The 21842-nt window shown below is 51.5% G+C and overlaps 2 protein-coding genes across 8 annotated transcripts in view; one reads left to right on the top strand and one right to left on the bottom strand.

Moving 5' to 3' along the window:
- The window catches only part of SHROOM3 (shroom family member 3), a 109264-nt gene extending 104111 nt beyond the window's left edge, over nucleotides 1–5153 (top strand). For all 7 annotated transcript variants that reach the window (XM_064710145.1, XM_064710146.1, XM_064710152.1 and 4 more), the window contains 3 exons: nucleotides 224–374; nucleotides 3364–3636; nucleotides 4149–5153. In XM_064710145.1, the coding sequence (XP_064566215.1) occupies nucleotides 224–374; nucleotides 3364–3636; nucleotides 4149–4508 (784 nt within the window). In that variant the 3' untranslated portion in view covers nucleotides 4509–5153. The remainder of the gene's footprint in view (nucleotides 1–223; nucleotides 375–3363; nucleotides 3637–4148) is intronic.
- Nucleotides 5154–12058: 6905 nt separating this feature from the next.
- Nucleotides 12059–15321, bottom strand: LOC135446428 (16 kDa beta-galactoside-binding lectin). The gene is made up of 4 exons (XM_064710153.1): nucleotides 14638–15321; nucleotides 12985–13064; nucleotides 12693–12864; nucleotides 12059–12270 (listed from the first exon to the last, which is right to left on the bottom strand). The coding sequence occupies exons 1-4, from the start codon at nucleotides 14644–14646 to the stop codon at nucleotides 12127–12129; spliced, it is 405 nt and encodes a 134-aa protein (XP_064566223.1). The 5' UTR covers nucleotides 14647–15321; the 3' UTR covers nucleotides 12059–12126.
- Nucleotides 15322–21842: the final 6521 nt, after the last annotated feature.

Consider the following 21842-nt stretch of genomic DNA (forward strand, 5'->3'; position numbering starts at 1 on the left):
GCCACCTTCAGCAAGGTAAATCCTGTGCAGTGCTGTGTCCAATCACCTTTAAACCCTGGCTGTGCTGTGCATCAGGGACCCCCTGATGGCAGGAATCTGCCTTGTCCTGGTGGGTAATCACCTTGGAAGGTACCAGAGAGGGAGTCCTGGAAAACCATGGGTCTAAACACCGGGAAAAGTCAGGCTCAGACTGAACTCTTGCTTTTTCTTCACTCTGGTGTAGGAGAGAGGAAAGGGAAGCTCCTGTCACCCTGGTCACCTGTCCTGCTTACTACAGCGTTTCAGCACCCAAAGCAGAACTGCTGAATAAAATCAAGGACTTGCCAGAAGAAGTAGGTGAGGAAGAAGAGCTGCTGGACATCAATGAGAAAAAGGTAAATTCAGCACACAGTACTGTTTGCTGCTCACATTCCTGAAATAATAATAAGCTCTGAAGTGCATTTCTATTTGATGTCAGCTTTTGGCAGCACCCAAAATTGCGTGGGAGCGGTTAGGCCACCCGTGAAGCTTCGTTAGAGTGACCCAAATTGTATAAGAGAGTTAATCTGAATTACTCACTGCAGATTGAGTACCAATCTTGCACCACCCTGAGGCAGGCCTGATCATACCTAATGCTGAGTGTACAGACTGTCAGGAGCTGTCCCTGTTCAGCAGCAAGGAAGGAAAAGGGAGAAGTGAAGCAAGTTGTGTGAGGCCAGCATGAGATGGAAACAAACAGAGTCCAGCAAGTGACTGCACTGAGTGCAGGAGATTTTTTTCCCCAGGACTTTCCTCTTCAGTGAAGTCAGTTTACCCATTTCACCTGTTGTCTGCACTCACTGCATCCAAAGAAACATGGGTTACTCTTTTTCCCGCAGACTATTGTTTCTCTGCCCCACTGAAAGCCAGGTGCACCTCGGTGGCTCAGTCAGCACAACCTCCCTGTGATGGCTGGGAAGGACAGAGAGCAGGCAGGAGGGAAGGACACATTTTGCTCTCTTACTGAGCCTACATTTCACTGTGGAATGGCCCCCTGCTCTTGCTGCAGGCTTCCATGCTCTGCTTCCAGGGCATTTGAAGGGCCTTCTCATTTGCCCTGTGGTTGTCTCACATTAGTTACCTGGTAATTACAGGTATGCTGCTTAGCTCCCACATCCTGGGGGCCACAGGCTGGTGTTTGTGGCCTGTCTGTGCCTCTCCTACACACCTCCTACCTTCCTGTCAAAAGCTGCCATGCCTGCCTCTAAGTCTAAACCATCCCACGCTGCCATGGAGAGTAGCACAGCCCAGATTTCATTTTCTGTTCACCACCTTTTCTTTCTGTGGAACTGCACAGATTCTGGGTCACAAATACACAGGTGGCTCACTGATCAAAAGCATTTGCCCAGGGCCTTTGCCTGCTGCTTTCATCATGTGGCCCAAAGCACTGGTTGTAGCACCCCCAGCTCCAAAGGCAGCCCCTGCCACATCCATAGCATTCCTTGGACTCCCTTCCAAATCTGCCTGCTCAAACCAAGGTGAGAGGTCCAGAACAAGACAAGGGTGCTGCACCATGAGCCTGCCATGGAGGGCAAGTCCCAGCTTCAGAGGTTCCATTTGCATGGAAAGCCAGGAGGAGATGGGAGTGATTAGGCCCAGGCAGCACAGTCTGGCCCCTTTGCTCATGGTCTGTGTGCAGGAAAACTTGCACAGCCTTACCTGAGGAGGGGCTCCTGAGGGCAGCACCTGTGGGGAAATCTTCTGGATAAACCAAGCACATTTCCACTGTAAGTGGAAAGAAGATCTATCTGTTGGCTGGTATTTGGGATTGCAGGAGAGTCACTGGTTAATGAACACAAACCTAAGCCACAGCTCCTCCAGCTCCCAGGCCTTCAGAACAGAGGTACCTGACTCTCAGGAGCCCCATAGCCTGCTGCTGCAGTTGGAGGGCAGATCTCCTGGAGCAGGGAGGAGCAGCTGCTGGTTCCCAGCAGCCCCATCCACCTGAAAACTGGCTGAGGTTAGTGCCAGACTTTGAGACCACCCCATGGCGTGCTGCCACAGAGACTTCCCCACCTAACTGTAACCCTGGACATGCATCCTTCCTGATGCTCCTCAGGATTTGGTACAGCAATCAACTGCTGAGGATCTTTCTTTGGAAGGGGGCTTTAGAAACACAGCCCCTGGGAAGGGCAAGGGCTGGGGTTTGTCTCTGGGTACTTCTGAGGGAAGAATGCCCATGAAGGAGTTTTGGTTGGCCCTTAGGAAGTGGGATTTAGTATTACCTTTGCTCCCTCTCCCCTGAGCTACCCTGCTGGCAGTGGGGGTCATTCCAGGGAGGGGATGTTTGTTTCAGGGAATATCAGTGGCCTTTTGCTCAGCCTTGGCACGCGTGTGGCAGCGGAGGGCGGGCTGTGGTGCAGGCACAGAGCAGTGCATGTCCAAGTGTTCCATCTAGTGGTGCCTGGCCGTACAGAGCCATGTGCTCCCTGCTGCCAGCCCACCCCAGTGACCCCAGCCTCACCAGTGTTTGAAAATCCTGCCTGCAATGACACTCAGTTGTGATGGAAGGAGGACTCAGAGAGAATCTTTTCAGACCACCTTGTGACTGACTTGTTGCACCCTGTGGTGTTTGCGTGCAGAGCAGATGAACACACAGGTGTTTGTGCCTCAGCAGTGCAGGAACTGGAGACATTGAGAATCCCCACCCGCTGCATGGAGAGCTGCTGCTGCTTGCTGTGCTCTCAGTTCCAAGTAAACAGAAGTAGGAATTGCAAGCCCTAGGCCAGAGACTTGCTTCTGCATGTGTCTTTCCACTAAATCCTAACAGAAATTGGGATCTCCTGCACATGTGCAGCACTGCTGTTCCTGGAGTAACCAAACCCCGGGGGCCTCCTTTTCTTTGGCAGGGAATAAGTGTCAGTGTTTCTGCAAAATGGGTGTGTTCTCTGTGTTCAGACACTGAGTAAATCCAGAGCATCTTTGGTGTGAAGGCTTCCTCGATGCCTCCGTGTGTGAGGCACTTGTTTGGAGCACTTCAAGGCATTTCAGGCTGGGTATGAGGAGCACATCAGAGACATGGCTGCAGCTCTTTTCACTCAGAGGTTTTACAGAACATTCATCTGTAGGTAGCTGGGTATCAGAATACAGTACACCAAATCAGAGATCTCTTTTATAAATGTTCACGGAACAAATATATCATCATGCAACCTGATGAGCTGCTTGGGTTATCTCCAAGGTGGGGAATTTCAGTATTTTCTCTGTTTCCTCCCTTCTTTGTCAGCTGTTGCTGACCTGACCCTGCTCCTCAGGACCTGCAACACCCATATGAGCAGGGTTGTCAACACCCATATGAGCAGGGTGATGCTGGTAACAACCAATGTGGCAATGCTTCCCCTCCAACAGGCTGAGCTCATCGGGAGCTTGACCCACAAACTGGAAATCCTGAAGGAAGCCAAGGAGGGCCTGCTGGAGGACATTAAGATGAATAATGCTCTGGGGGAGGAGGTGGAGCTGTTGATCAGCACGCTGTGCAAACCCAACGAGTTTGACAAGTACAAGATGTTCATTGGCGATCTGGATAAGGTGGTGAACCTCCTGCTCTCGCTCTCGGGACGCCTGGCCCGCGTGGAGAACGTCCTGAGCAGCCTGGGGGACAGCGCCAACAGCGAGGAGCGGGTAGGTATGGGCACAGCCCGGGCCTGGGGCAGCAGCCGCCGCCACCACGGCATTGCAGCGACCTCCAGGGGCTGCCAGGAGGGCAGCGCGGGGCTCGCGGTGCTCCCGTACCGGCAGCTGCTCAGGCATTGTCCCTGCGAGTCTTAATCCTCCTTTGTATAAATGGCTGGGATCCTGCAGCCCTTGTCTGGATGCAGAGCAGCTGTGTTGGGCACAGCCACATTTTAACATTTTTGGGGTGGCTTTGAAACCAGATTTTCCCGGTAGTTGTCGCTTTCAGGCGAGGTTTCCTGACTTTATTGCAGCACTTTGTGCCTCCCGTTGGCAAGGATGTTCAGAGTCCAGTCCAGTGGGGGTCACAGTCCCTCCGTGATGAGGAGTTCATCCTCCTCTCCCAGGCTGTTAACTGTGCTCTGGGAGCTCTGCAGCCGTCTGCAGAGGTGGTGCTGGGAGGCAGGAGGGGCTCGGGAGTGTGGTGCTGCTGGTACTGAAGGGCTCTCTCTGGTGTGCAGAGTTCCCTGAACGAGAAGCGGAAGCTGCTGGCTGGCCAGCACGAAGACGCCCGGGAGCTCAAGGAAAACCTCGACCGTCGGGAACGGCTGGTCCTGGACATCCTGGGCAATTACCTCTCTGAGGAGCAGCTCCAGGACTACCAGCACTTTGTCAAGATGAAGTCTGCGCTCCTCATAGAGCAGCGGGAGCTCGACGACAAAATCAAACTGGGCCAGGAGCAGCTCAAGTGCCTGATGGAAAGTCTCCCCACGGACTTCACACCCAGGGATGCAGCAGCAGCAGCTGCCCTGGCTGCTGCACTTGCTACCTCCGCCGGGGCCGGTGGTAAAACACCTCCAGCAGCCTCTTCCTCGCTCTAACCTGGCCCAGGTGGAGCTGGGGTGCAGCCCTGCCCGAGTCCCTTTAGTCCCTTACTTGGCAGGTGCTCCTCTTCAAAGGCCATGGACAGAGACAGGTCTAAACCAAGATTTTAATGAAGGAAAAAAGAATAGCAATAATAAAGGTTTTCTTTTCCTTTCCTTCCACCTCTACTTCCTGGAAACTTAAATCGTTGTGGAGGGAAATCTCCTCCTGCCCGAGATGAGGAAGAATCTCACAGGAACTAAACACATGACCTTTAATAAAAAACATGACCTCCTCTCTTCCCTCCCTTTTCTGCCTACCTGACACCTCATTAAATAATGAAGGATCTAAGAATGAAGCCTTAAAAATAAAACCAACCCATTTTACTGAACATTATTGATATTTATATTTTTTAAAGAACAAGACCGAATGTGTAAGTTTTTGTACATACTCTAATCAGTTACTTGATTCTACTTTGTTCTGTATGTAGAAAAGACATTTAATTTTGTATTTTGTGAAGACCTTAACAAAAAGAGGGAACCCCAAAGATAGTCATGCAGTAGCTTGAAACATCTCATCGTGGTTTTGTTGCTGTTGTTGTGGTTGTTTTTTAATATAATAAAGGGCTACCAGAAGCAGCTTCACCCTGTTTCAACGCATGCTAAAGATACCATTAAGTGGCCTTACAAAGGAGATTTTGGCCACAAAAGTAACAAATTTTTCCTCTTCTTGATCCTATGATCCTCTGAGTCTGGAGTTCAAACTTCTTTTATGACAAGCTATGTGTCAGGAGTCCAAGCTAGCACTTGGCAAGGAAGCAAGGAATTCCCTGCAGGAACGTGGGGGAAATTCTGTCTTTATTTTGAATACTCATAGCTGTGGCCTGTGTTTCTGCTGAAGCCTGAAAGATTTCCCTGAGGTGTGACAGGGATCTCTGCTGATGTGATTTATAGGCCCTGCTTTGAGTAGAGTTTCAGGGAAACAGCGGGGGGAGCTGTTTCAATCCAATCAACGCATTTCATTTGCCCTAAAAAAAATCCTACCCACTGCTGCAGTTTAATTTATTAGATTTAAAAGCACTTTAAATCCAGATTACTTTTTTTTTTTTTTTTTGCAGCCACCCTTCCATCTTATACTTAACAAAACAACTCACAAAGACATGGTAGATCTGGGAGGTGTTTGTGTGTTTTCCATTTAGCAAGTTCTTTCCTGAAAAATACAAGGCCTGCACTTTGTCCCCAGGTCAGGAAGAGGCTCCATCCAAACAGGATCTGCCTGTTTGCTCCAGGAACCCACATGGCTTCAGGGGGAGCACCTCCAGCAAGTTTGGGGTGGACAAGGCAAGTCCTGTGTGTGTTCCCACAGTACAGAGAAACATCAGCTAATGAGGCAAGTGATAGTCACTGATATTTTTATAACAGCTTATATTTTCAAGTGAGAAATGAGTTAAAGCCACAGTTTTTGTTCTAAGTGCATAAAAACTCTCTTTGCACAGTTTTGTTCAAAAATCACCTTCCTAACTGCAAAGTTTACTGAGTTTTGTAGAAGTACACCTTGATATAAATTTAAAGGTACTTACACATCAGGCAAGCCTGAAGATTTACTTCTCAGCCAAAAATATTTACTTCTTTTACTTCTGGCAAAAAGTGGAGTGTGTTCATTGCTCTTTATCCCACCTTGCTTTTCTGTTGTGGCTATGAAACTAGAGGATAAAGGAAACACAGAGTTTTCTGGACTGATTTTGTGGGACAGGAATACCAGGGATAAAATCTTACACTTACTGTCCAGTCCTGGTAAATTTACCGACACAAATCTCCATTTTGGGTCTGGCTACATGAGATTTTTAATACTGAACCTGTATTGAAGTGGCTGCAGTGAGGAAAGCCAGTACATTAGATACAGTGAGCACAATCAGCTGTGCTACTCCTTCCCCAAAATGCACCTCAGGGAAGGGGTTCTCAGCAGCCTGGCAATTTTTGCTAGAAATGAACTTTATAACAGAAACATCTGGTTTGGATATTGCTCTGGAATGCCCAACATCCCACCCTGCCCCAGGGATGACAGCCTGGCCTGTTTGCCAGCCTGGGGGGGCTCTGTTTGTCAGTCTGTGGTGCCTGGGTCAAGCACCTTCTCTAGAGCTGTCTCCAGGTAAGTCATGGACTGCTCAAGGATTGTGTGACAGCCACCTTCAGCTGGCCACAGGCCCAGTGGGAAAGCAGGATCTCCCTTGGGTGACTTGAGGAAAACCCTGGTAAGGACAGAGCAGTTAGACTGCTACACATGGTGCCAGCTCCAAGTAAAATCTCCTTGTGCAAAACCAACACCGTTATGTTAGATTTGCACATTAGTTAGGAACAGCCTCTCTCCTGGGTCAGCATGGCTGAAATTATTATCTCCACTCAAAGCAGGCCAGCTCTTAGTGAGGCCTCACGTGCTTTTAGCAACATGCATGTGATAGAAGCCAGGAAAATCTACTCATCCAACTTCAAATTGGCCTTTTTTTATCAGAGCCCTTGGGCGACTGGCGGTCACAAGGAATTCACATCAGATGCTTCCTTCAAGACTAAATCTAGTAAAGAGTGTTTACATACCAGGGTCTGTTGGTTGTGGGTTTACACACAAGCTCTTTTGTGAAGGTTACCTATAAAACTGGTCCAACCCAGAGCACAACAGTTTATCCATCATCTTTACGACTCAGTTGCTGTCCTGATTGTTTAGGCTGGTAATTAAGAAAGTAAAGCAGACTGGATAGCACTCCATACCCACTCCACATAAATCCTGTCCTTTGCAGAACAGGAAACAGAGAGCTTTTCATCGAAGAGTCCCTGCTTTAAATCAGTGTGAGCAAACTGAGGCACACCTAGAGACACCATCCCAAGCTTCTCTGTGCCTCATTCACTCACCCTGCAAGGCAGGGTTTCCATAAGAGCTGCTTATCCCTTTACACCCCTCAGAGGGGACGTGTCCTGACTGTGGCACAGTGTTAGGGCTTGGCTGTGTTCCCACAGGAGTGCTGCTCGTGCCTTTGCACACCAACCAAGTGTCCTGCAGCTCTGCTGTGTGAGGGGGTTTTTCTCTCCCTGTGTGACTGAACAATCAGCCCTTGTGTTGTGCAACTGGCTGTGTGTCTGTGGCCAGCCTTTGTGCAGCTTGGTGTGCATCGGTGCCAAAACCCATTGCAAAAATCTGCTTTCTTCTTGCCCATTTCAAGATGTCGGGGAGATGGAGCCAGCCAGGCTCAGCACCCTCAGACAAGCTTGAGAGGGGGGTCAGTGTGGCTCTGCCTGCTTTGAGATCAGGAAAAAGGGCTTGTTTTCTCCTCAACCATATAGGGGACAGGGTGCATGTGAGCCAGACAGCTTTTTCCTCTGTGGTTTGCAGCCTGAGGCCATAGCCTTCTTCTAGGGCTGCACTGAGAAGCAGAGGCACTTCAAATGAGAAAATCCAGCCTTACTTGTTAAATTCTTCCTTTTAGCACTAAATGAACTTAGAGAACTAAAATGCAAAAGAAAAAAAAAAAACAAAAACGAGGACATAATTCAGCTGGGGAGGATTAGAACTGGTGAAAGCTTGATGGAGTATGGGGGAAACCACTCATGAGGTGCTTGTGGTTTTACTGAGGTAAATAAAACTTTGATTAAACAGCAACAACAAAAATAATAAAAAAAATACACACAAACCACCAGCTTAGAAAGAATGAAATTGGAATATGAGCAGCTGTGAGAGGAAGAAGTTTAGGGAGAGAAAGGGGGCCCTGAGCAGAAGCTGCTCATGGCTCTTCCCGCCAAATTTTTCGGCAGGAGCTCTTTTCCCTCAGGGACCCGGCCGCCATCTTAGGGGGCTGCTGAGGGGAGGGCCCCCTGTCCGTGAGGGGCTCTGGATGCCCAGGACTCACCAACCTCACCTCCAAAAATCTCAAAAAACTTCCAAAAATGAGAGCAGGGCTCGCTGCCTGTCCCTGCTGCTGTGTTTTTATTGCCAACACCTGTGTGGCCATCAGGGTTAACGAGGGACAGCTGGGCCGGGCCAGCCCGACAGGAGTCCAGTGTGAGGGAGTGCCGGACAATGGACATCTCAGCCTGAAGCCTGCTGAGAAAAGGTGAGTAAAGCTCTATTCTTTATGTATTTTTTTACTCTTCATGAGGCAGATTGGCAGCATGCAGCTGCATTGGAGGTTTAAGGGGAAAAAAAATTGCTGTTTGTTGGAAAGCAGGAGCGTCAGGTGTTTGGTTTCTGAAGGGAGGGAACGTGTTGGCCTGTGGGGATTGCAGGGCACCCACACCATGGGGGTCTCAGCTCCTGCCCACAGCCTGGACAGCACAGTACAGGGTCTGTACCCATCTGACCCCAAGGATATCCCACCCCAGCACCATCCAGGCACATGCCCAGACCTCCATTGCACGCTGGGAAAGGGGAATGGTGTGGTTATGGTTTCCTGTGTGCTGCCCCAGAACAGTTGTGAGGTAACACAGCACGAGGTTTGGGGCTGACTTTGTGAAGTGAATCCTGAAGTGCCCTTTGGTTTGTACATGTTGGAACTGGGGCTGAGGGAGTGGGAGGTGAGGGCACAAAGGAGGAGGAGCAGGAGCCAGCTGGTGTTAGCCTCCTCATTTTGTACACGGGTTGTTGGTTCACTTCGTATGTGTTTATTGTTGAGAAGAAATTGTCAGGAGACATTTTGGTTGTAAATTCGACGGGAAGTGACCCTGCTGGCTTCTCGTGCCTCACCGAGGGCTGCCCCTCACCTTCCTAGCACCCAGCTCCTGGGTGCCCAGTGTCCTCAGCCTGTCTTTTGAGGCTTTTGTGACAGTCAGTGCCACACGCAGGCTCGTGCAGCCACAGTCACTTGGATGGCCTATTTCTGTCGAGTGAAGTTAATGTGAACTGCTCAGGGAGAGGTTATTTTCTGAGAAGACAAAGCTGCTGGTCTGTCTTAGCCCTCACTGCTCTTCTAAGCTGTGCATGAGATTTTAATTCCTGTCCAATCTATTGCTTCCAGACTCACCTTCTTTTAGAACCGGTTACTTGTTCTCATCTTCCAAGGTGTGAGGTGAAAGCACCTCTCACTTAATCTGTGTTGATGAAATAATTTAGATTAGAAAAGACTCTTAAAGTCAAGTGCAGCTGTGAACCTAGCACCAGTAAATCCACCACTCTGCCCCAAGTGCCACATCTCCACCTTTCCTAAGTACCTGCAGGCATGGTGACTCCACCACTTCCCCGGGCAGCCTGTTCCCCTGAAAAAAGTTCTTCTCACACCCAACTCAGTGTCCATGTTATAAGGCAGCCTCACAGCTGTTTTGTAGAGGGTTTTGAGGTCCCATTTTCCCTGGCCATGACACTGTAAGGAAATAAAATGGTGAGTGCCCACTGTGCAGGATTTAAACTCAGCAAAGAAAGAAAATCTGCACCCTTTGGCCATGTTGTGGTGCTTTCTGCTCCTCTCCAGAGCAAGCAGGGCTCAGGGTTCTCCCAGAAATCTTGACATGAGTTCCCTGTGCTTCAGGAGAGCACACTTGGCAGGGACAAATGTCACTTTCCCATTGACTGTGACCCTCTCCTCTGCAGCAGGCCACGGAGTTCTGGCTTTCCCGATGGCTCTAGCAGGAGACAAAGCCTGGACAGGAACCAGCCAGGGCACGCTGCATTTACTGGCGTCCCTCAAAGGAGCAGGATTACTTATAGCTCCTGGACATGGGAGCAAAGACTCAAAGCAGCAGGAAATGCTGGCAAAGGGATGTTTCCTTCCTCCCCTTTCTCCTGTTTTGTGGTCTCCTGAGTGGTAACTGCCAGTGCTCAAAAGCAGGATAAAGTGAATTAATTCTTGTGGGAGATCCAGGAGGGGGGTGGCCCCAGGAAGGCGCTGTTTGTGCCCTGAGCACCGCAGTCAGGAACACTTGTGGCTAACCTAGCTGGCAATCAGGGCTGCCAGCTTAAGGAAAAAAATGGGATTAGCTTTATTCTTGTCAGTTCTGAGGCACACAGACCTCACCTGACCAGGGCAGCCAGGAACAGAGACACTCAGCTCTAAGCTCTCCTGTGCCACTGCTGCATCAGGGCTGTTGTACCTTCTCAGTGTCACACACCTGATTGGACTTACCTTCAGCCAGGTTATGTGACAGAGGGAGAAGCAAGGCAAAAAGTGCTCTCTCTTCCCCAACTCCCCACCCCAAATACCCTGCAAAACACAGAAATCCCCAGCCTTACCTGACAGGGCAAAGCACCAGCAGGACTTGTCTTGAGCCTTCCCTACCAAACACACCCAAGCCTCTAAACACGTAGCTTCCTGTGCCATAAATGATGCAGCAGATGCAGGGCAGGAATGAGTCCCTCCATTATCTGCGCCCTCTCCCCTGGGGGTGCCCAGCTCCAAGCAGCTGCTGCAGTGCAGGGGGGACAGTGCTGCTGCCATGAAGGCAGCCTGTCAGCCTGCCCACACGGAGCTGGGATGGCTCAAATGCTCCACAGAGGGCCGTGGCCCTGCCCGGGCTGGCTCAGCTGCTGGAGGAGCAGCTGTGCCTGGATTAGCCAGCAGGGATCACATTCCAGCACGGAGCAGCCTTTGGCTAAGGCAGCCTCACCTGCACAGGCTGTTGCTGACTGAGCCCCGCTGGCAGCACAGTCACACAGCCACCGAGCCAACCTGCCCAGGCTCCCCATTCCACACAGCATGCAGCACTTCCTTACTTTCCATGGGTCCTCCAATGCCATGACAGTCCCAGCTTGGGTCAGCAGGCTGTGGGGAAAGAGCAGCAGCAAACACATTCCAAGGCATTGCACGAGTACAGAGGTTCTAAGCAGAAGAGACTCTTTACCAAGCTTTTTTCCTTCTTTGTCTGCCTAACTGCAGTTAGTTGTGTTCAGTGCACTGAGGATTAAATGCCCCTGGTAACTCTGTTGGATACAGCCCTGTAGCAGGGCAATGTCCCAGACACTGACCCACAGGCTGCCACGGGGTTTGTCACCCATACTTGACGTGTTGCTCAGCCCCCGACTGTGCCTGATCGTCTGTCTCTGGCAGTGTCCACACCTCAAGTCATGAGCACCAGGGACAGCCTGGATTCCCTCAAATCAGTCCTAAGCTTTCTGCCAGGCTTCACCTTTCATTCCACATCTTGTTCCCAGCCTGCCTACTGTTCACTGCTCCTCAGGCCAACCAGTGCCAGCCTACAGTGCACACAACTGGGAAAGCGAAGCTCTTGGCAAGAGCACAAGCCATGCCCCGAGTTCCCTGTCAGTCCCCCATGCCCAGCAGGGAGCATCCCTTCGTGGTCAGGGATGGATGGCACTGTGAACAGCCAGCACTCACTTGTTCCTGGCTGGGACTCATCCTACACTGGAGGAACCAGAGAGGGACCACACAGTGGAGCCAGCAGGGTGAAGGGAGCAACTCCTGCTAAGGCAGCTTCACTCAGTCAGGCTTTGCCAGGCTTGTGTCTAGCTCAGAACCAGCTGCAAGGCTGCAGTGTAAGGAGGAAAATGGCTGGATACACATCCCCTCCCTGCCCACCCCCCTGCAGCACACACAGGAGCAAGCAGATTAGAGCAGGGAACAGCAGAGGAAGCAGCCATTGCAAGTTTTGGTTTATTTCACTACACAGGGGGCAGAAAACAAAACAAACCAAGCTATAGCTGTTAGCTGAACTTAATGGCTTTGACTTTGAAGTCACCCTCCACAGCCAGGTATTCAATTTTCTCCATGCCCAGCCGATTTGGGAACTTGAACTCTGCCTCGGGCAGCTTCACCGTGGCCTCAGCTTCATCGAAGGAGATGCATATCTGTAGAGAGCCATGAGAGAGAAGGAAGGACGGGAGGAAGGAAGGAATGAAGCTGACACATCACAGCTCCCAGGCCTTGCTCACTCCCACTGCCTCCCGTGCTGCTGCTGCCAAGGCCGTGCTCAGCAGCTCAGCAGAGGCATAGCAGGGAGGAAGCTTCTGCAGCCGTGGGATGAGACAGACCCAGTCTGAGCTCAGTGCTGTTGCTGCTCTGAGGGGCACAGCTCAGCCCAGAGTGGGGCACTGAGCAGCTGGGCTTGACTTGGGCAGTGCAGCTCTGGACACTTCCTTGGCTCTTCCCCTGGGGCTCGTTCCCCTTTCCATGCCTGCTCCTTCTGCCCCACACAGGCACAGGGCAGCATGAAAAGCTGTGCCCTTGGCCACTCGGTGCCTGGGCCCAGTGCGCACCCCTGGGGCCTCACCTCAATCTTGTCACCATGCTGGAAGGGGAAGTCAGCCTTCCTGTCCTCCTCCCCCCACACGCCATCCTCCTTGGAATTGCACACGATGGTGTTGACATCCCCGTGGCAGTCAAAGCGAGGGTTGAAATGCAGCATGAGGGTGCTGCTGTCCTTCCCCACGTTCACAGCAAACCTGGGCAAACAGAGCTAGTGCAGAGGGTGCCTGTGCAGCAACTCCAGCTGCCAGTGCTGGCAAGCTGAACACAGCAGGAGCTCTGGCTTCCCCCATCAATCCATTCACCACCTCACTCACCCTTTGGCATCAGACTGGATCTTCCCTTTGACCTTGATGCACTCACCAGGCTCAACATCCAGCTGAGTAACAACCAGTCCCTGCAGGGCCAAACCACAGGAGTTAGTCTATCCCAAGGCAAGGCTTCCAATCCTGCTTGGGCCAGGGCACACAGCAGCTGTGGCACACCCAAAGATGAGTTTTGTGCTAGGGGAAGGGCTGAGTCCCAGCAGCCACGGGGGTCTCCCGCTCCCCTAAGCAGCATAAGGTGACAAGGAGGTGGGGTGGGGTGGCCCTGGCTGGATGCCAGGTACCCACTAGAGCCGCTGTCACAACTGCACGGGGGGAGAAAATACAACAAAAAGCCCATGAGTTAAAACAGAGACAGGGAGGGAGAGGTCACTCACTGATTACTGTCACAGGCAAAACAAAGTCAGCTTGGGGAAAATAATTTAATTTATTACCGATGAAAATCAGAGCAGGATAATGAGAAGTAAAACAGGCTTTAAAAATGCCTTCCTGCCACTCCTTCCCGGCTCTACCTCTTCCCCGTCAGTGGCACAGGGAGGCAGGGAAGGGGGACGGTGTTTGTGCCTTTGCTCGAGGAGAGGAACCTTCCCCTGCTCGGTGCGGCTCCCTCCCACAGCGCTCCCCTCCAGTGAGTCCTCCCTGTGAGCTACAGCTCTTCACCACTGCTCCGACACGGGTCCCTTTCCACGGGGTCACAGCCTTCCTCGGCCATGCCCCTGCTGCGGCACAGCGCGCTCCCTGGGCTGCAAGTGCATTTCTGCCTGCCTGTTGACATCCATGGGCTGCAGAGGGGCGGCTGCTCCCCCACGGCCTTCACCACAGGCTGCAGGCTGTTATCGCAGAGCCACTCCTGCCGTCCCTGATGGGCTCGGCCTTGGCCAGCGCCGTGTCCGTCCTGGAGCTCTGCCGACACGGGGGAGGCTCTGGCAGCTTCTCACAGCAGCCACCCCGGTAGCCCGCTGTGTTACCAAAGCCTGGTCACACAAGCCCCGTACTGAGCTACCTAACCGTGTGCAGGGGCAGGTAGGGAGGCGAAGTGCGAGTCAGCTGGCTTGGGCGCTGTCCCCCGGCCCCCTGACGGCCCCCTTGCCCTCATGCCTGCTCCCCGCTCTGCCCGCACACAGCCTGCCCAGCTCAGGGTTCCTCGAGTCCCTGCGCCCTTATCCCCGCGGCACGAACTCTGCTCCGCCTCTGGAATGCAGCCGCTGCGCCCGGGGGGGTCTTTCGAGGAAAGGAAAGCTGCGGGAGCAGGGGCGGGTTAGAGTACACTGCCAGCCTGCTTTCCTCTCCTGTTGCATTAAGAGTTAACCCACTCCTGCACCCAAAAGGCATTTTCCAGAAGAAAAATACACAGATTAAGGGAAAAAAAGTATAAAGAGTCTGGAAAGAGTAGAGTTGCAAACGGACCCAAACCTTTAGAGTACTTGAGAATAAAAACATTCCTCAGCTTCCCTACTTAGATAACATGCTAGAGAAGAGAAGAAGTACGGCTGGTCTGCCCTAACTGTTCTTCCCGAAGCCATACATCAGCTTTACATCTCCTCCTGTCCGCCCATCTCTAGCACCACCTCAAACCCCACAGGCAGCCCAGGCGAAATCCCAGTCCTGCTTGGCACAGCAGCCCGGCTCGCAGGCGGCACTCACTTTCTCCATGCTGCGGACACCGGCCCCGGCAGGCAGAGCAGCCCGAGCCCCTCTCCCGGCACGGAGTGACGCAGCGCCGGGCTCGGGCAGCTGATCCAGCGGGCAGGACCATCACATGCTCGGGGGGGACGAGCAGAGCGGGATTGATAATCGCAGCTGCTGGGCTGGGCCCCGAGCCTCGCAGCCATGGACAGGGGGCGGCGGGAGACCTCTGTCGATACTGCTCTTTGCAGGCAGCCTGTGTGTGATACTAAGAGCTGGTGATTGCTTGCTTCTGCGTGATCCGTGCTGTAAGCTCTCCCAGCTGCTGTGCAGGATCCCAGGAGCCGAATCCCGGTGCTAGGAGCCAGGTGGCTGCTTTTTGTTCGGCGATCCTGTCTCAACTCAGGGCTGGAGTCCTCGTGTTCCTGCTGCCAAGTGGCTGTCTCTGTGGATACGGGTGGATGCGCTCTCCCAGCCCAGCCTGGTGGGAGACACTGGTACAAAGCCTCGCTGCTTGCAGTTCAATGAAAGCCGAGGGCTTGGTGCAGCCCGTGTCAGCATTTCAGCAGCGCCTAAAAGGTTAAGGTTGGCGGTGTGGGGCTCTTAAGTAGATGTGAGAATTCAGGCTGCGGCTTTTGAAAAGTAGCACGATCTCGCTGGTTCCATTCCAGTTGCAGAAGGCTCCGGAGGGAAAAGAGAAATGCTTTGTTCGGGGAGGAAGAGGCCGGGCAGGGCTGTGTGCAGCCGGCAGGACCGGAGAGGAGGCTGATATCCCCGAGGGTGCCCAGCGCCTGCCATTGCCCGAGCACGACTGCCCCGGGGGCTGTGCAGGGGCAGCGGCTGCAGCGCTTGGTGGAGCCGTGTCCCTGGATCGGCGTGTACCTTTCCATGTGCTTTAGCAGGGTCCTCAGGACTCTGTGCCTCAGTTTCCCTGAGGCCTGAAGTGACGCTGATGCACGCAGCTCCCCGATGCTGCCTGTAAACCCGCAGCGAGAGCTGCTCTATAAGCACAGGGTGCTGCTTGCTGGCTTGAGCCATGACCACTCTTGGGAGGGCCGCTCCGGGCACCTCACAACGCAGAGCAGGAGATTGTGGCTGGGTGGAGGTGGGAAACACTCTGCCCTGCAGGAGGCTGCTGGAACTTCATTAGAGCTGGTACAGGAACAGCATCCTGCCCCAGATACCCCCCACACCCATTTCAGAACATTCCTGTGGCGTTTCAGCAAAGCTGAGCTGCCTTTTTACTAAAAAGTCACAAGCTCGGATTGCAGCCCTTTGAATGGGGTGCATAAAAGAGGACAAAATGCTGACTGAAAGCGCTGTGGGGAAAATCCTGCACATGCCCTCACCTCCAGCTAACTCCCTGGCACACACAAGAGCCATCCAGAAGTCAGGAGTTAACTGTAGGAGTAGAGTTCACACAGGTAGCAAATGCCACTGAGAGCAAACCCCCTCCACAGAGAGGTTGGAGAAATCCCAACTAATTCCACCTTAAGTTAGCCCCATTCTCCCGCAGTGTTAGCCAGGATCACGTGTTAGAGACAGGCTTTAGGCCCTGCTCTCTGAACCTGAGTTACTGTTCCCCTGGTCGCTGGCACAGGGGAGGGATTGAGCAAATTCTGTTTGGTCAGTTGGGTTTGTGTATTTGTTTTCCTTTCAGCCCCGTGAAATCCCTGGAGACTTCTCTCCTCCTTTCAGTGCTGGCCCCTCTGTCTCCCGAAATGCACATTTCATGTGAGTTGCTCTTCTGGCCTGGCTTCCTCCTCTGACCCTTCAGACAGTGAATTACCTTTCTAATAACACCCGGAGACTGCTCTGTTTGTTTTCCTTGAGTGCTGTGCTCTGGCAGCCTGATCGGTTTAGCAGCAAAGCCTTTGTCTTTAAAGCACTCCCTGTCGTGAGCCCTGTGATATCAGCAAGGTGTTTGTTCTGGGGCTACAATGCTGAGTTGCCTCACTGTCCTGCATCTTTCTTGGGATTAAGTGGGAGAAAAACAGGGGACACAGTGGCCCTTCAGAGGGCAGGCTGCAAAGCAAGGCCACACTGGCCAGTCCCACCCATGAGGGATGATCCCAGCCTCCCTGCACAATGGGAGGCAAAGCACACCTTGCACCTCCCGCAGGGAGGGACTCGGGCCCCATGCACCCACAGCAGGCAGGCAGAGGGTTGGGGTGTGTTTCCAGGGCCTGGGGGAGAAGGGGAGAGCCAGTGCCCTGTGCAAGCCCCTCTCATTGCCCAGGTCCAGCAGGGCATGTTCTGGGAAGAAACCCTGGGCGGAAGAGCCCGAGTGAGCCCCACCTGGGTTGTTACAAGGGCCTGCAGTCAGTACAGGCCCTGAGAGAGAGTAGCAGGGCACACACAGTGCAAGTGTCCCCATTTCAGGCATCACAGCTCTCTGCCTGCTCTGGGAGAAGTGTTGCACCCATCTGGCAGCTCTGGCAGAAGCTGGGAGACAAGAGTCATCTCTCTCCTGCTCATCCAGAGGTGATGCACGGAGGAATTTTTGGCTCTGGGGAAAATGAAGGCTGGCCTCCCGATGCTTGGCCGTGCAGGCTTGCTTGTGGGTACAGTGTTCTGCCCAGCACCAGGTCTCCAGCCCAAACTCTTCATTCCCCTCTTGGTTTGCACAGGCTGAAGGCAGACACCGGGCCAGTCTGATTTCCTTGTAACTCCCTAGAAATGTCCCAGATTTGCTTCGGAAGCGAAGGGTGCAGCATGCTGAGTGTTACTCCTTTTAATCTGATGTGAGAAAATGTACACCCTAGCCATTGGCAAAGTCGTATCCCGGCTAATCAGTGCTGCCATTAGAGATGGCTTTGCCCCGGTTTGGGAGGTCTGAGGGCACACCCTGCTGCTGGCTACCCCAGGGAGCAGGGTGTGCCCCGGGGCCTGCGGGCTCCCCACCGCCCCTCCTGCTTTGTGGCGCACGGAGCCCACACACGCTGCCGGCTGCTGGGGGGACACGTCCCGAGGGGCTCAGGGCTGCAGCTGAGAAGGAGCCCCCAGCTGTTGCCGAAAGAGTGAGCAGAAGCTTTCTCCTCCTTCGGGGAAGGCATCCAGCCCCGGGGCCAGCGCAGGAGTTCTGTGCGTGCACTGCCCTGGGGGGGCACCACTGCTTCGGGCACTGCCCCTCAATCACTGACCAGTGCAAGGATTGTGCTGCTAAAACAATGACAAGAGAAACCCCTCACCCTTTCCTAGAGTGAGAGAAAGCTTACAGTTTGCTTTAAGCTTCATTTTCTTTGGGGAAGATTTGTTCTTGTCTGTGAGTTCATTCTCAGTGCATCAGGCAAGGGCTGCGTCTTTTTCTCACGCCGGCTTTAGGGAATATTTGTGTCAATACTGTCTGGATGGGATTCTGTTCTCAGCAATAGCCCCTGGTTACTCTTACAACCTAAATATTATTCTGTTACAGCATAACAGACATACACATTGCATTTCTATATACACTGTTTTCTCTCCCTTGGAATATCTGGGGACTTGAACTTAAGCAATCCTCTGCTTCTGCTGTTGAAGTGTCTGGTTCTCTGTCGCTACCACAGCCCATCAGTTTGTCTTTTTGCTTGGGCAGTGATGACTCCCCTGAAGAGTTTCGTTGCAGAGTTTCCCTGGCCCCTCTGCGGAGCTGGCTAAAACAATGCTCTCACTGCCACAGTATCTTCCAGCCCTGTGCTATCCTTGGGGGAAACTCTAGGGCTCGGCTGGATACCACAGAGGAATGGAGCCAGACTCCCAGGAGGAGGCTTTGGCCTGCTCTCAGCAAACAGAGTGACTCAAGGAGCCCCAGTGCAGTGTGGCAGGAGGGTGAGAGGCGCTCCAGAGCCTGCTGGCACTCAGATTCCCCAGGCACTGCCTCAGAGGGAAGTTTGTGCCAGGAAGGTCCAATCTGCGCTGGATACCAGCTGGGCTTGCGTGGCCACACCACAGCGTTTTTATCCCTGAGGGCTTCCTGATTTCAGCTTTCCCTACATTTAAAAGGAGGCACCTCTATTCCAGGTTAATTATAAATTAAGTTAATTATAAAGAACTTCTCGCACTGTCACAAAGTGATGAAAGGAGTTTGCTGATTGTGTCACTGGAATTTAAAGTATGTCTCCTCATTTTATTTCCCTCATTAACATTGACCCAAGCTGATAATCTGTGTGTTTCTCTCATCTCTCAGTGGATTAGATTTAACTAGAGCAAATTGTTAACTACCCTGGAGAACTGGGCCTTTGTTTTTTTGGACTCACTTTGCTTTGGCACCTCCCTCCTTCACCTTTTAAGTTTGAGGGTGGCAAATGCCTCACCTCAAGAGTTTACTGCCTCCTCTGAAAGGAGCTGCTTGCGTTTGCTCCTCACTGGATGTCCCTGCTGTTATGAATAAGAAGCTTGACTAGGCCAATATTCAAGCAGCAATCAATTTATAATTTAATATGGTAAAGTATGAGCAATACAGCGCTGGGTACAGTGGGGGAAGTTTTCCCTCCAACTGCACACCCATAGTTGATGGCTACAGGTATTTATAGGGGTACTCATCAGCTTTTTTCAGCAGTTTCTATTTCCAATCTTTTACTCATCAGCAATTTTTATTCCAAATTATTACATCACAATTCTATACACTATTGTGATTTTAATTTCTCAGGATGTATCTCAAAGGAGCATCCCCAGATGGTGATGGTCCAGTTTCCAAAAGAAGAAAGACCAATCCCACCTGGTGGGGTCCAGCTCCCCAGATGTCTGTCCACCTTTTAATTGCAGAGACTATAAATCTCATAACAGTGATGTCCAGCTTCCCTTTGGTCGAAACCATAAACCCTTGAGGTGATGTTCATCTTCCTTTCTTAAGCTGTTTTTCTCTGCTTCAATAAGGTGTGAGATAAGCATATTTCCTTCATATATATTCCAAAGTTATAGTTTCAAGGATACAAGTAATATTCTAAAACTATACTTCAAAAGGCTATTATTGCAGAGCTTTTTATGGATTAAATGCAAGGAAAAAGCAACATCTTTAACACCTTAATTCCAAGGCTCCTAAATCAACCAGGCTTAATTGCAAACAAAAGATAGGTTCAAAGGCCTTTTTCCATGCTTTATTCTCCTCAGTTATTATTAGAATTCACAGCTCTCCCATTGTCGGGGTCCACACATTTCGCATTCACAAATACACACGTCACCTGTTTGTACCTGACACAAAACACAGCTTTGCATCTCACACTGCTACTCTGAAATTAAGAATCCAGGTCCATCTTTCCCTCCTCCTTGGGGGTCACCACAGCTCTTAGGCAGCTGTTGCAGTGGGAGCTCCATGCAGAACCCATGGATTAGTGACCCTTCAGGTGTTTTCCTCGAGGTCTCTCAACTCGGGCAGCACTGAGTACTCATTTTCCTTAGCAGCACAGCTGTTTACTTTACATCTCTGACTGCACTGCAAACTTCTGCAACAGGGAGCAGACCCTGGAACACTTCTCAGCGGGATGTCACAGCAGGATAGCAGCACTTCCCAAGCCTTAGATATTCCTGTGGTCTAGCCCCAGGCGATCTGGGTTTGATTGGCACCTCATGATCCTCACCTCCCCTGCAAGGGGACTTGTGTAGTGGCTGAAGATGGGGACCTATGGATTTTCCTATCCCTAACCTGCTGAATAAAACCTGTATAGGCCTTGAAGGGTCCACATGGCGAGGGAAAGTAAAAGGGAGTGCAGCTGCATTGCCCTCCACAGAGTAACTCCAGCAGTAGAGCTGGTTAGCTGGGTCTGGACCCCGTGTGGGTTAAACAAGGTGTCAGTGAAAAAAGGATCGTCACTGGAGCAAGCCTTCTCAGCCGCTTTCATCTTGAGTGGAGGTGTCTGCACCAGGCTGGGGTTCTAGTCTTTGTTTTGTTCCCTCTTCAGAAATCAGCTTTTTTCACATCATGCCACATGTAAAGTTAAAGCTCCCAGGGTTTTGTCAGGTAACTGGGAATGCTCTTCTGAAGGATTTGCTGCATTCCAGACCACAGGACTGCATCTGTGTTGTCATAGTAGATACATCCAGGACACAGTAGACACCTCTGTTGGTCCGTTTATATTATCTCCTTAGGATTGTAAGGCTTGATTTTCCTTATGTCCCTCTCATTCTGCAAAACCTGCAAGGCAGAGATATTCCTCGGACTGAAAGACTGTGAAGCAGTTTCTTGGTTTGGGACTCTAATTGTTGGAGGAAAACCCCTCACAGTGACTTTGGACAGGGTGGGACCAGCGTCCACAAAAGCATTTCAGCAACCTTAGGTTAGACTGGTTTAGCAGAGCTCTTTTCTAGCCTGACATAGCGCATAGAGCATGCCAGGATGGCTTAGAAACTCAAGCCATCTGGAATTCTTTTCCACAAAAACATGTGTGTGCCAGAATTGGTCTCATTTGAGCCACCCACAGTGAAAAGGGATTGTATTTAGGCTGGCTCAAGTTTCTTGAATTCAATTTTAGGCAAGAGAAAATGGTCAGCAAGTATTTGGAAAATGCCTTGGAAAGAACACGCTGATTAAAAACGTAACAGTCTTTGAAGGAACATTAACACTGTCCATTCTGAGCCATGAGACACTGAAGAGCCATCAAAACGATGATAGGTGGGGAGAAGTTCCTTCCCCTTCCTGCCACCTTCTCCCCCAGTGATTTGTCAGCCAGATTTAGGGCTTACCCAAAATGAGTCATGAGGACTCCCTTAGTTCACAAAACAGCCCTGAGCTCTGGCTGTTGAGGTGCAGCAAACAAAGAGACACTCAGGTTTAAGACTGATGTACTTTTATAGGGTACAGCAGCTGTAAAAAGTGTCAAGTGCAGGCAGCTCATTTGGTTGTCTCCCATAATTCATGAGGGGCCATTTCCCAGGGTGGCATCTCATCTAGTAGGTAAAGGGGAAGGACCCAGTTAGAAATATTCACACACAAGTTTGGAAATACGTTTAGAAGTGGCAGATGAGTAAGTTCTGCTGGAAAGCAAGAGCATCATTCCCAAGCACTGTGGGCAGATCAGAATCCCTGCTCCTAACCCCACTGAAGGCTGTGGTGATCCTGGCTGGATTCACAAAATGATTCTTGTTGTATTCATATTGTTCTTATCATATTTCTAGAGCCCCATACCTTCTGGGTGGTTTTCTCACAAGCAGCTCTTCACAGCAGTGTTGCTCCTGCTTCTTCATCAGGGCTCCTCCAAGGTTCTCCCTGGCTGGCCAACCCACCCCCTTTTATCCCACTTACCTTCATTAGC

Source organism: Zonotrichia leucophrys, chromosome 4 (assembly GCF_028769735.1).
Source record: "Zonotrichia leucophrys gambelii isolate GWCS_2022_RI chromosome 4, RI_Zleu_2.0, whole genome shotgun sequence".
Taxonomy (NCBI): domain Eukaryota; kingdom Metazoa; phylum Chordata; class Aves; order Passeriformes; family Passerellidae; genus Zonotrichia; species Zonotrichia leucophrys.